Source organism: Scardinius erythrophthalmus (assembly GCF_964197995.2).
Source record: "Scardinius erythrophthalmus genome assembly, chromosome: 2".
NCBI classification, from domain to species: Eukaryota; Metazoa; Chordata; class Actinopteri; order Cypriniformes; family Leuciscidae; genus Scardinius; species Scardinius erythrophthalmus.
In genome coordinates, this window is record NC_138222.1 from 11,612,446 (window position 1) to 11,627,665 (window position 15,220).

At 35.2% G+C, this 15,220-nt stretch overlaps 1 protein-coding gene across 4 annotated transcripts in view; it reads left to right on the forward strand.

Moving 5' to 3' along the window:
• hectd4 (HECT domain E3 ubiquitin protein ligase 4) overlaps positions 1-15,220 on the forward strand; it is a 97,693-nt gene that overhangs the window by 80,141 nt on the left and 2,332 nt on the right. For all 4 annotated transcript variants that reach the window (XM_081391719.1, XM_081391720.1, XM_081391721.1 and 1 more), the window contains exons 69-75: positions 4,301-4,420; positions 4,499-4,654; positions 5,579-5,682; positions 5,780-6,001; positions 7,793-7,959; positions 8,152-8,347; positions 9,874-10,096. In XM_081391719.1, the coding sequence (XP_081247845.1) occupies positions 4,301-4,420; positions 4,499-4,654; positions 5,579-5,682; positions 5,780-6,001; positions 7,793-7,959; positions 8,152-8,347; positions 9,874-10,096 (1,188 nt within the window). The remainder of the gene's footprint in view (positions 1-4,300; positions 4,421-4,498; positions 4,655-5,578; positions 5,683-5,779; positions 6,002-7,792; positions 7,960-8,151; positions 8,348-9,873; positions 10,097-15,220) is intronic.

Below are 15,220 nucleotides of genomic sequence, written 5' to 3' on the forward strand. Positions count from 1 at the left end.
CTGCCAGTTTAAATGTTTTTGGAACATAACCTAAAGATAAAGACGAGTTAATAATATTGAGGAGAGGCTCTTCCACTACAGGTAACACTTCTTTCAATAGTTTAGTTGGTATAGGATCTAGTAAACATGTTGTTGTTTTAGATGAAGTAAAAAGTTTATTTAACTCTTTTTGTTCTATAGTTGTAAAGCACTGTAATTGTTCTTGCGGGGTGATAATTGAGGCTGAATTATAAGGCGCGATTGAGGATTGAACGTTTACAATTGTGGTTCTGATGTTTTCTATTTTCTCAGTGAAGAACTTCATGAAATCATTACTACTAAACTGTAATGGAATATTTTGTTCAGGAGTCATCTGTTTATTTGTTAGTCTCACCACGGTGTTAAATAAGAACTTAGGATTGTTATGGTTGTTTTCTATTAGTTTGCGGAGATGCTCAGCCCTGGCCGCTTTTAGGGCCTTTTTATAACGTGACATACTGTCTTTCCATGCGATTCTAAAGACCTCTAAGTTAGTTTGTTTCCATTTACGCTCTAAATTACGGGTTTCTCTCTTTAGAACACGCGTAGTATTGTTGTACCATGGTGCTTTACTTTTCTCTCTGACCTTTTTTAATTTAATGGGCGCAACAATATCCAATGATCCAGAGAGAATGGTGCTCATAGTGCTAGTTAATTCCTCAAGTTCATCTGTTTGTTTGGGTTCACTGAGCAGCTGAGACAGATCCAATAAGCTATTTGAAAAATGATCTATGGTGGATGGAAGGATTGTTCTGCCTAATCGATAACGCGGCGCAGCATGATATATTACAGGAGTACGTAATATGCAAGTTACCATGTAATGGTCAGTGACATCGTCACTTTGTGGAATGATATCTATATCGGTTGGATCGGTTCCATGTGATATAATTAAATCGAGTGCAGACCTGCCAACCTGTACGCATTTTGCGTAGCGGATACGCATTTTGACATCAAAGTACGCTGGTACGATTTGTTAGTCTAAACTACGCAAAAACCTGGTGACGCCTCTGCACGCGCAGTCCTCAAATCAAGCAACAGCAAAAGAAGAAGAGTTCGACCAATCATAGCGCTGGATTCATTCCCCAAATAGCAAGCGGGGATGATTGACAGATGCGTAAGGCCTATCATTAAAAAGAGACTGAAAATCGACACCAATAAAGAATCCCGCTCGATCCGCCTTCCACTCCCGCGGCCGCAGTCTGGCTGATTTCATAAGCGAGGACAGTAACGTTACAGTAGTCACTGTAGGCTACATCTGACTCCTAATGGTAAACGGGCTGGGCTGGGCTCGATATGGAAAGTTGAAATATTGTACTGAGTTAACCTAATCCTATGGATTCTATGATCACACGGATCGCATGGCTTATCTTAAAATACTCCGTTCTTCATGGTCACTCAGAAAAAGAGGAAGACCTCATTCAGTCACGCAAATAATAAAATGCTCAAGAAATACTGAACAATAAATCTTAATAAACTTGAAATCGCTATGGCTTCGTGATTATGAAAGTGATGTGATCATTTGTGGATTACGGATAGCGCGAGTCTGGAGAAACAGGCGTTTATTAATTAATTCTCAATGCTAAGAAACGTAGCCTTCATGTGTTACGTTATTGTGTTAATAATAACTAAAGTACCTAATTATGTTACATATTTGTTTTGAATGAAAACTAGCGTGTTAGTTATGGATTAAAAAGTACCGTTGTATCAGTGCTGCGCGAGCTCTCTCACAAACACGGACGCGCGCACAGAGAGAAGATTGTAAAATTAAATTTGACGGGTTAAGTTTAAATTTTGTTCTTGCTTGTTTTTGTTTTTGTTTTTTTTCTGTGAAAATGCCAGAAAGCATTTTGTATTATCCATCCTTGTTTTTAAAATTCGTTAAATGACGAACGTTTTACTGTTAACAGCCCTTATATGTCGGATTCGTCTAACTTACCGGTATACTTGACATTCTTTTTAGAATAAGTGATTCGTTATGCAATTATTGGACTCCTGTCTATTCATTGTCAACTGTTTTCTATAAATAGGCTATGTTTTGGCTAACATTTATTCAGCTAATGCGTGTCCTGTTTAAAATGCGCAATGTTTAAATGCAAAGACAGCACGTCACAAATAGAAGCTTTCCCTGTGGTATTTAGTATCATATTTGGATATTGAAATAATAAATTAACTAGCCTATCTTAATTGTCTTTTTTTTTTTTTTTACAGTTTTATAGTGGTTTCTTAATTTTAGACTAGTTGTCCAGCACACATTTTATGCAATGCAATATAATGCATGTGTGTGTCGTCGTCGTGCCTACCCCCCCCCCCCCCCCCCCCGTTGCCGTCCCATCCGTCCACACACACCCCCCACACCCCCCCCCCCCCCCGTCGCTGTCAGTACGCAAAAAATAATTTCAAGGTTGGCAGGTATGCGAGTGTATGATTAAGACGATGAGTTGGTTCGGTAACGTTTTGCTTGACCCCAAAGGAGTTTAATAAATCTGTAAACGCAGCCCCTAACGCATCATTTTGATTATCTACATGGATATTAAAGTCTCCAACAATTAATGCTTTATCGAAGTTAACTAATAGGTCTGAGAGAAGATCTGCAAACTCTTTTAGGAAATCAGCGTAAGGTCCAGGCGGTCTATATACGGTAGCCATGGCTAGAGATAATAGGGATGTTTTTCGAACATCTAAGAGCGTAACATTTAGTACAAGTACTTCAAATGAAATAAACTTATAACCCGTTTTCTGAGTAACATTGAGAAAATCTCTATAGATTGTTGCAACACCGCCGCCACGACCATTCAGACGGGGTTCGTGCTTATAGGAGTATCCTGATGGAGTAGACTCATTTAAACCGAAATAATCATTTGGTTTAAGCCAGGTTTCAGTAAGGCAAAGTACATCGAAGCTATTATCTGTGACTATTTCATTTACAATAACTGCCTTAGGTGTGAGTGATCTAATGTTTAGAAGACCTAGCTTTAGAAATTGTTTTTGATTACCAATAGCAACATTTTCTGGTTTAATAACAATTAGATTTTTTCTAGATCCTGCAGTAGATTTATTATTTGATCTCACTAAACGAGGAATAGACACAGTTTCTATGCAATGTTCTACACTATTTATATCAGTTAAATTGGTGCAGCAGAGACTATGATTTGGACTTTTGGTTACTAGTCAAAAGGTAATATGAAAATTCACCAGATTACTTGAATAGCTCTATTTGGAATGAATTAATCATTCTAGAATGATTGCGGTGACTTTGAAGGGGAGTGAATCTTAAGTTAAATAATCAAATGTAAAATAACACTGCATTAATCTTTGTTAAAGCTACAGATGTTTTTTTTTTTTTTTTTATTAACATAATGACATAGACGTCAGTAGATTTATTGGGCTACTATCACTTTAAGACAATGCACAGATCCAATATAATTCCATTTTTTTTCTTTCTTTCTTTCTTTCTTTCTTTCTTTCTTTCTTTCTTTCTTTCTTTCTTTCTTTCTTTCTTTCTTTCTTTATTTCTTCTTTCTTTCTTTCTTTCTTTCCTTCTTTTTTCTTTCTTTCTTCTTTTTTCTTTTCTTTCTTTCTTTCTTTCTTTCTTTCTTTCTTTCTTTCTTTCTTTCTTTCTTTCTTTCTTTCTTTCTTTCTTTCTTTCTTTCTTTCTTTCTTTCTTTCTTTCTTTCTTTCTTTCTTTCTTTCTTTCTTTCTTTCTTTCTTTCTTTCTTTCTTTCTTTCTTTCTTTCTTTCTTTCTTTCTTTCTTTCTTTCTTTCTACTTAAGACACAAGTGACTGTGTTTGTTTATGAGGATACTCGCCGAGATGTGCCTTTTGACATAATTTTGTGTGATAATTAATTTTGACAATATTTTATATACTCCCTTGTGAAAAAGCACACTTTTAGCATGCTTTTTTAAAAAAAAGAATACTTACTGCAGAAATAATATACTTAAGTGTGAAATTAATGTAATATTTTCACTTAAAGGGTTAGTTCACCCAAAAATAAAGTCAAACTTTGTCCCATAATTTACTCACCCTCAAGCCATCCTAGGTGTATGTGACTTTCTTCTTTCGACCAAACACAATCAGAGTTATAAAAAAAATATCCTGGCTCTTCCAAGCTTTATAATGGGAGTGAATAGTGATTTTGAAGCTCCAAAAAGACATCATCTGCATCCATCCATCATAAAAGTAATCCAAACGACTCCAGGGGTCACTGCAATTCCACATTCAAAACAATTGAGCGCACTTCTTTTTCCCAAGGCTTCTTTTTTTCTCTTTATTTAATTTGTAGGCCTGATTTTTTACGACACCAAAGTGACTGTTATGAACCGGGTGCTGAATGCAACAGTACAGCGGACTGCGGACCACGCTGCCCCTGAGATCACACTCGATCCACTGGAGATAGTGGGAGGTAAACTGAATGAAGCATCACTCACGCAGAAGATGGTTTGTGCTATCAGTTCTTCACACTTACACCTGTGTATTACAGGTGAGATGCGCGCAGCAGAGAACACATACTTCTGCCAGGCTGCACGCCAGCTGTCATGTGTCCCGTCGTCTCAGCTGTGTGTCCGGATAGCCAGTGGAGGAGACCCCACCTATGCTTTCAACATCCGCTTCACCGGGGAGGAGGTCCATGGCACCAGTCAGTGTTACAGACTGCTTTCATGCAAAACACTAAATCCGAATCACTGTCCCAACATAACAAACGTTCCTTGTGTGATGTATTTTTCTTTTTTTTGTTCTTACATTTTTGTTCTTACATACAACTACAACATCCAACTAGTGTTGGAGAGTCTTATTTTAGTATTTATATACTATTATAGTATTTATTAATATCTTAAATTACCTTTTTATTTTCATAATATTATGTGATTTTGTCATTTTTTGCTTACATTTTTTTAAATATTTTAATTCAGTTGTAGTTTTAGTAATTTAACTTTTATTTCAGTTAGTTGAAATTTGCAACTTTAAAATGTTTTATTTAAGTTGAAGTTTTTCATCTGATATTTTATTTTATTTCAGCTTTATTTCCTTTATTGTTTTAGTTTGTAATCATAATTTTAGTACTTAAACTTTATTTCAGTATCATTTATATACTATTATAGTATTTATTAATATCTTAAATTACCTTTTTATTTTCATAAATATTATGTGATTTGTCATTTATTGCTTTTATTTTTTAAATATATGTCTATTTTAATTCAGTTGTAGTTTTAGTAATTTGACTTATTTTATCTCAGTTAGTTGCAAAGGTAAATTTTTAGTTTTATCTAATATTATTTTATTTCAGCTTTATTTCAATTATTGTTTTAGTTTATAATCATAATTTTAGTACTTATTTCAAATCAGTTAGTTGCAAAGGCAACTTTTCTATTTTTTTGTTTGTTTTTTATCTAATATTTCTATTTTATTTCATTTCAGTTTAGTTTTAGTAATTTGATTACTTCAACTCAAGCTTAACTCGTTTTAGTTTTTCATCTAATATTTATATTTTATTCTATTTCAGCTTTATTTCCATTTATGAAAACAAAAGTTTACATGCTTCGTACATGTCATATTTGCTCAGGTGGATCATTCAGGCATTTCTTGTGGCAAGTCTGTAAGGAGCTGCAAAGTTCAGCGCTCTCACTGCTCCTCCCTTGCCCCAGCGCTGCAGCAAATCGCAATAAGGTTTGCTTGCATGTTTGATCTGTTCCCGACCTTCCTTTGTGCTACATCATGTGGTACATGTGAACACAGCTTGACTTTTGTTGTGGGTGTGTTTCAGGGAAAGTACATTCTGACACCGTGCCCCATCACTTATGCTGAAGAGCAGCTACTGAATTTCTTTGGCCAACTGCTTGGTATTGCTATCCGGGCAGATGTTCCTCTGCCTTTGGATCTGCTCGGCTCCTTCTGGAAGGGTCTGGTCGGTGAGGCGCTGGACCCAGAATCTGACTTTCGAGAAGCGGACCTGCTCACGTACAGCCACATTAAGAAGTTTGAGAATGTAAATTATAATTCATATTATACAATGAATAGCCTTTAATTTCTTTAAATGAAATGTGATTTCGTTATTTTTCGTCTCTGGAGCGAGTGTGATGTGACATGGACATTGACCACAATTATGTTATTGGTTTTACAATCCCAATATCATGGTTTCTGCATTTATCCATAGCAATACCCTTTAAAAAAATAAGTGAGCTTAATTGTATTGAATGTGCATTTTAGTGCACTTCAAATATTAAAAGTATATGTTTAAAAAACTACTTGCAGATAGTATGTTAATTAAAGTACACTTAATTTTCAGCTAATTGCATTTAATATGCAATTAGACTAAAATTAGTTTTAATTTAAATTCAATTAACATAAAGCGCTCTAAAGTTCAACTGTTTGCATTAAATATGAATGTAAACTATAGCCCTATTCAGAGGATAATTGTATTCCTACTTGGATGTCTGTAAAAATAATTTTGCATGGCAAAACTCATGCATTCAGATGACGATTTATTCACGGTGGAGGAGCGAGTTTAGTGATCCTACGAACCCGGGAATGCGTGGTCGCATGATTGTCTGCTGTAAATAAAATGTCATATGCTAATAACACGAATAAATTCATATTTGATTAAATCATAGGAAAATAGTATCCTATTTATTATGTGATTTATTTAAATCACCTGTTTATATATAGGAAGATAGACATGCTATAGTTGAAATGGTTTTCTGTCTTACATTTTGTCTCAAACTGATCGATGTCATTTTTAACCATATGGAAATTAGCGGAAATAAGTTAATGCAGCCTCTTATTTACATGAGGTAAAGATAAAGCTGCCTAGTTTGTATTTTTTATACAAATATAATAATACATTTTAAAATTGTATTGCTGTATTGGCCCATTTCAAATGTTTACTTGCTCTTTTCCCTCTTTCTCCTTTCGCTGAGGTGGAGTGGTGATGAAATATTGTTCTTGTAAATACTTCGCAGCATTTTAGTAATGAAAGTCTATATATTTAGAATGCATGCAAAATACAGTAAAGCGCAACAATTATTGTACTGTTTTGAATTTGAATTGATCTCCACTTGTAAACTCAGAGATGTGGATTTGGACGCCTATTAAATTACCACACGACCTAGACGTTTGTCAAAAAAACAGTAGGAAATTCAGTCAGGGATTTTTACGCGGGTGGTGGGAGAAAAACACTGACATTCTGAATTCGGGCGGCAATAAAAATCACAGACTAGCCCCTGTAAATGTTGAAAATACCTTATGTCCCTATGAGAAACAATTACCGCCTGGATAGGGCTTATAATACATTTTCATTTAATTGCACTTAAAGGGATAGTTCACCCAAAAATGAAAATGCTGTCATCATTTACTCACCCTCATGTTGTTCCAAACCTGTATGCTTTCCTTTCTTCTGCTAAACACAAAAGAAGATATTTTAAAGAAGGTTGGTAATTAAACAGTTGCTGGTCCCCATTGACTTCCATAGTATTTTTTTTTTCCTACTACGGAAGTCAATGGGGTCCATCAGTCGTTTGGTTACCGACTTTCTTCAAAATATCTTCTTTTGTGTTCAGCAGAAGAAAGAAAGTCATACAGGTTTGGAACAACATGAGGGTGAGTAAATGAGGGCAGCATTTTCATTTTTGTGTGAACGATCACTTTAACATGCAGTTAATTGTCTGAAAACATTACATTTAGTTTTTACCTTACTTTATTCTTTTAAAGATTGTTTCTGTAATAAGTTCATCTTCCGCTTAAACGCTGAACCCTTTGCCTTGTTCTCTCGTCCTCACAGTTGGCTGATGAGGCGGAGCTGGAAGTGCTATGTGCTGATGTATCGTCGCAGAGCCACTTGGGTGAGAGTCCTGATTCACCAAGCCGCCCCTGCTGCACTTTCACCTACATCACTATGACTGGAGAGGAGGTAGAGCTGTGCCACGGTGGTCGTGACATCGCTGTCAGGTGACCGGCCATAGACCGATTTCTATAATACTGTTCATGAAGCTTACATTTATATTTTATTAGACCCAAAAACTGGACGTTTTATTGTAGGGATTGCCTAATCAAGAAAAGTTAAATGCTTCTTGAATGTGATGGAAAGTTAACAGATTGAGCAAAATATGTCATTCATATACAATATGTGTGTTTGTTCAGCTGGGAGAATAAAGAGGTGTATGTGCGAGCGGTGCGCGAGTTGCGCCTGCGAGAGCTGCAGAATGTGGAGTGCATGTCGGCTGTGCGTGCTGGTCTGGGCTCCATCATACCCCTGCAGCTGCTGACCTTACTGAGCCCCGCAGAGGTGGAGCTGCGCACCTGCGGCCTGCCCGACATCAACCTGGAGTTCCTCAAGGTGAACCACTGAACTCTTGCTCAGATCTGTCTTTTATTTAACCCTCCTTTATCTTAGACTTGAGAAGTGTGCTTAATTGTAGTGAATGTGCACTTGTAGTGTACATCAAATCTTAATTTTATTTTTAAAAAGCTGTTCTCACCGATAATATAATATTAACAAATTAAAAGGCCACTTTACACTTTCTTGACTCTGTTACTTAACACACTTGAATAGACTTTTAAAAAGTGCATATTGTCAAATTAAAAGTAGATTTAAACCATAATGTTTTAATACTCTTTTGGGATGCTTTTAAGAAGTACACTTAATTTGATGTGTTGACTAACACTCCAAAGCACATGTAAAGTGTAACATTAGTCCACTGTAGGCGAGTTGAGATGAACCCATGTGCAGTTTATTTGCATAATCCAAAGTGAACAAAACAAGACGATGACTTGAACTAAAGAAGACTTTGAATATAACATAAACATGAATATAAATGTGAACTTGACTTGACTCATCGACAGCAGAATACACAAACAACAATACTTGACAAGGAAAATGAGGGCTTAAATACATGGACAATGGGAAACACAAGACAACAACAACCAATGGCAAGTTGGATCTAAAGAACATGAAACCAATGAAAAGACAGAACTGATAACAAGAAAATAAACCATTTAGAACATGACACATACAGTATACTAAGATATGAAAACATTTCCATGAAACCAAACCAAAAACAGACGTGACATAAAGGACTTGATTATAATTTTAACTGTAGTATGTTATTCGAAATTACGTTTATTATTATTTAATATTTTTTCTTCATTACAACTATGTAATTCCAAATATATATTTAAATACTTGATACGAGTTTTAATGGAAATGGCATTTCTATTGAAATGTCAATAGAAAATGGAAAAGAGTATTATAAAACGGATAGTTCCGGTCCTTGATTTTGATTGGTTGAGCCGCGTTCAAAGCCGTTATAAATTACTCAACAAATATTCACCCGTGACTGCATTACATTAGTGTTACTGCACAACTGCCGTTTCTGATTGTTTGTTGCTGCATGTGTTGCTTGGCTACCTCTTTTGAACTACATTGCATATTCATCTCACACCCTTAACATACCTTTTAAACTGTTTAAACATTGCAAACTAGTTCAACATTCGATCAAATGACAGTCACACTTAAAATAAAAAACGTAAAAAAGCCTTTACAGCATTGTGTCACCCTGAAGGGGTTTATTTTGCAACCAGTTGACGCTACATTATCCCACAAATTACATGGTGGCTCACCAAATAAACATTAGACGTGAAATATTGATTTGTGCATAAATTGTGTTAGAAGAGAGAGAGTGGAGAGACCAAACTAACCCAGCTATATAGAAAATCACTTGGGATGATCACTTACACTCATTAAACAGAAATATTTAACTGCAAAATTCCAGTTTGTATACTACAAACAACTGTGTGTAATTTATACAAACACCTGTGATTACTTTACTCACCAAACCCATTCTCCTCATCACGTTCATCTAGGCTCACACTATGTACCAGGTAGGACTGATGGAGACTGACCAGCACATTGAGTTCTTCTGGTCCGCACTCGAGATGTTCACGCAGGAGGAGCTCAGCAAGTTCATCAAGTTTGCTTGCAATCAGGAGCGTATACCCTTCACCTGCCCCTGTAAAGATGGCGGTCCGGACACCGCTCACGTGCCCCCCTATCCCATGAAGATCGCCCCTCCAGATGGGGCTGTGGGTAAGTGTCCCAAAAAGGGATTAAAGTTTTCCATCGCTGTGACGGATGTCCATCAATTGGATTGCAGAGAGGTCATGTGTGAGAAATAAACAAAGGCTTGGGGCACAAATGGTATCATAATGAACAAAAGTTTCCTCCAAATTCCAAGATACGGGGGCAAGAAATGCCTCATACAACTTTAATCCCTGAGTTTAATTGTTCAAAGACATGTATGAGATCAGTGCAGATCAGGGTCAGAAATTGCTTGCCTTCAAAATGCCCCCCAAATTCAAGATACGGGTGCAAAAAAATAAACGAGATTAAACAAAATTGTGAAAAACACAATTAAACGAAAACGATGACTGTTGGGATTAAATTAAAATGTGAAAATGAATGAAAAGATTGTATCATTAGGGTGAATTCAGGTTGATTCGGACACTTTTTCCAAGTCATCTCAATGGCAAAAAGTGTCCCAATCACCCTGAATTCACCGATCTAAGATTTTAGAGTATCAAGCATTAAAACCAATCACACTTTTCTGTTGAGCATATGAATGCAATGGTCAATCAGAGGCATTTACATTAGTCACCAGTAAAGCATGAATGTTGCACTCTCTCCAATTCGGTCATCATGAACAACAAAGTGCAGATTCGATGCAAGTAAGAGGTTTATTTGCAGTTTATTCAGCTTCAGTGTGAGTGCACTTCATTAATGGGGAATGCTATTTGCTCTATTTTTTTATATAATTTATTCAGTTTAAATAATCATTTAGTTTTTCATACTGCTAAGATAACCAAGCTGAAATATTGATTTGTAATACGTAAAAATGCTATTCTAATTCATAAATTGTTCTCAACTTTAGTCTTTTGAATAGGCACGTCATATTCTTGTAAGCTGTCCAGACGTGTTTTTTGTTAAAAAATGTATGCATTCTATTAATCAACATTAATAACGATTGTTGATTTAAATGGGTATCGGGTGTAGCCAAGCTTCAGATATGTGGTTTTACTCCCAAAAAGCAAAAAAATAAATAAGAGCACTCTAGGAGTGTTCAATCTACTTGCAGTTTTTAAATGCCCCTATTATGCTTTTTAAAATATTACCTTTCATGCAGTGTGTAATATAGCTGTCTGTGAATGTAAAAAGTCTGCTAAGTTTTAAAGATCGAAGTGCAGGACAAAGAAATTTAAAAGAAAGTCTCCTAAAAGAAAGAATTGATTCTCACCTGCCAAAATAAGTCGTCAGCAATTCCAGTTTCACTTCCTGTTACATACCTACGTACCTACAAATGTAACAAATTTGCATAATGCCCACCTATGGTCTTCACTGATTGCCCGCAAACAACGTCTACTTTGACCTGCTTTCAAACACTGTTGTTGTAGCTGGGGCCTGGAAGAGTTTGGTTCGTGTTGTGGACATGTCATGTGCATGCACTTAAAAAGGATGAGGACTCGTGCTGGAATTAATACAGAAAAAAACAACGCCATTGTTCATATCACTGTATCAAGCACTGAGGAAGCCTCTGGAGCTGAAATTCAGATTTGCTACAAGTCGTTTAGTTTCTAACACGCACTTTTAGTCTTAGACCAATCAGAACAAACTGGGCCGACAGGGTAGGCTGGTGGTAAGTAGGGTATCGTTTGAATTTTAACGACTCCGAATCTGCTTCGATTCCAAAATTAGGTTTAAAAAACGTAGATATCATTCACGTTTATTGTAAGTCAAAGACTTACACAAGGAACTTTTGTCTATGGTTTAAAAATGCCTTGGCAAAAACAACTAGCCTAACTAATATAAATTGTAAAGCATTATTACAGACAAGAAAACATTAATTAAAAAAAGAAATAAAGCAATCGCACTTGTAAATACAACTGAACAAAGATACAATTGAAATAAACGGTGTTATTAGATTTTCAGGTATTCAGGTAAAGAAATAACACTGCACTTTATGAATAAAATATACATTACAAATATAGTTAAAGTTATTCAGTCAAGAACAGCGAGTGAATTTTCTCTGTCTTTTATTATAGAGACGGCAACAGGAATATTAGACTGCTGTCACTTTAAGATCTGCACGGATCCAATATACTGTTACACATGTGTTTTCTTTGTCAACTGTTTACGTTCACTAAAGACATAACCGACTGTGTTTACGAGGACATTTTGACTTATTTTTCTGTGTATTTATCAGTTCACGTGCAAAAGAGAATGCGGAAGAGAACTCGGTTCAGTATCGTGCAGTATACAGTATGAGAGGCGGCTTTCTGTGCGCACGTTTTGGATGTGTGCACAGCACAGAAAGCAGCGTGTGAGTCATCTTGCAATTGAATGGCTTAAAATTACATTAAAATCACTTTCTGTGCTCGCACTTTGGATGTGTGCACAGCACAGAAAACTGTGCGGGTCTTCTTGCGCTTGAATGGTTTAAAGTCGTATTAAAATGCGCAGAGGAATCGAAATGTGCGTGACATCAAATTGGAACAGGTTCTCGATTCCCACCCTAGTGGTAAGGATGGGTTTAGAGAGACTGAATCTTCGAATTAACTGTTTTCAGACTCTGAGAAATGAGGTGATGTTCAATGTATATTATGAGAAAATTAAAGTGTTTTTGACCTTGGATGCTTGTAAACCTATGGTAGGAGACCTCAAAAACAAATTTGAACCATTAACCCATTTAAGCCCACCGGCAACTATAGTTGCCGCAGTACATAGCTGTCATTTTCCTTTTGTAAATATTTTTCTAGAGGTTGTCCATGTTTTATTTCTCAATGGCATGCAAGCAAACAACCAAATAAAGGATTTCAAGATAAAAAAAAGGTATTCACTTCCTCCCTGTCACATGAGGCTGTCAACTTCCTACCCCTATTTCCAGGAAGCAGGGCGAAGGCAAACGCTCCCAAAGAAAGGTCATTTTCATGTTACTAATAAGTATTTTTTGTTGACATATATATATCTACATAATCATGAAGGTCTCTAGAATCAGCCAAACAAAACAAATCTTACAAGAGATATATAGTTTTTTGTATACTTAGTCAAAACAAATGCCTTGTATATCATGGGAAAATGGGGTATACTGTGTTAATAGGTTAATAAATCAAGTTCATTGGTCTTGTTTAGTGCATAAACATAATTTAACCCTTTAAATGACATCTCTCTATATACATATTTTTCTTCATTCTATTTATTTGTATTTATTTATTTTCATTTACCTTTTTGATACACCATGCCCTGTTATGGCTGCACTTTGTTCTGCACTATGTTCCACAACTTTAACCCTTGTGCCCTGTTCGTTTGAGGTTTACAGTCAGGCTGTTTGGGGTCTGAGAGACCCCAGGCAACAAAATGTTATTTTGTAACAATATATGTATTTTAAACAAATGGAATTTTACTCAGTTTATTAAAGTTTTTACTCTTCGTTTGGACATTTTTACTCCACAAAATGTTCAAAAAAAAAGAAAAGAAAAATTCTCCAAAAAGAAAAAAAAATAATAATAAAAATTTTCCTTATAAAATACCCACATTTCTAACTTTCATTCATGGGGATAACATGGATAATTTGACATGGTTTAGTGTAAGATTTTTGGCCAAATCTTGGAAAATGCAGTTTTAAAAGTAAAAAAAAAAAAAATAATAATCACTTTAACCAGTAGATGGCTGCAGAGCTCTAAAAGTACTAAAAGTTTCAAACTAAAAGACATCTTTTCACAAGTTTTTCCAGTTAGATTCATATCTACATATAATGAAATCACAATTATAACAATAAAAGTTACTTTTTGTCAAAGTTTGGCAGTTTTTGTACTGAAAAAAATCTGTTTTTCTATAATGTTCCATTATGATTAGAATCAAACCTGAACAGGATGTTACAAAGAGAAAAGTTGGAGTTTTTAGAGTTTATAATTTATTTCAAACATCTGTTTTTCATATAATTCTACAAATTTAAAGTGTGCCACTTCATTTCTGTCTGTGTGTTCTGTGTTGATTCTGATTTTGAGGATGAATTTTGTCCATTGATCAAATTCATTTGATTCTAATTATAATATAACATTTTTTTTTTCAGCACAAAAAGTGCCTAAACTTTGACAAAAAGTAACTTTTATTATTATAATTGTGATTTCATTATAGATATATGAGTACAACTGGAAAAACTTGTGAAAAGAGGTCTTTCAGTTAGTCAAAAAGCAAATAGCAAATAGTGGTGCTCTGCAGCCATCTACTGGTTAAAGTGATAAATTGTTACTTTTAGAACAGCATTTTCCAAAAGATGGGCAAAAATCTTTTAAAAACACTTAACCATGTCAAATTATCCATGTTATCCCCATGAATGAAAGTCAGAAATGTTGGTCAAAAAGACCCCGAACAGAGCACAATGGTTAAGGCAAATGGATTTTTTGTTTGTTGTGTTTTCATATTCAAGAGATATACGCTAGATGCAGTTTTTTTTGGGTCTGCATCAAATGTTCTTCGACTTTTATACATAATAAATTTGTTTATGAATAAAGATTGATCTGTTGAAAGCAGTTATTTTGAGATAAATGCCAAATGTTCTCCTCCTATTCATATTTTACATTGAAGGGGTGCATACAACATATTTGCCCACCGGCAACTATAGTTGCCGCACATTCAAATATGATTTTCAAGAAAGAAAAAAAAAACCTGGGGAAAATAAATGCAGAACATGTTCACATAGGACACTATTAACAGGATTATATGCATGAAACCATTCAGAAAAATTTAGGCACAAATGGGTTAAAGTAGCATAATAGGGGCACTTAAAGTGTTAAAGAGGTTCACTTAAAACAAAACATTGTTTACTGTTTTAAAATAAAAAAATAAAAAAGTTATGTAGATGGTTGACTATTTGTATAACTAAAAAGTGTATCAACCATTGCAAAAAGTATAATTTTTGAAAACGGCTTTGAAATGACAAACTGGCAATAAAGAAGCTGCTCTAAAACAACATCTTCCTTTAAAACGCTATTGGTCTCGACTATTTAAATAAAGAAATGGTCAAATATGAATATGAAATGCTTCAAACCCTGCACAAAACTTACTTTTGAGCAACAGTTTTTGAAGGATTTGCAGTGATCGCAGAGGAAGTGTTTGCTCAAGCCAGTGGTCCTCCCCCTGATTAATATCACAGTATTT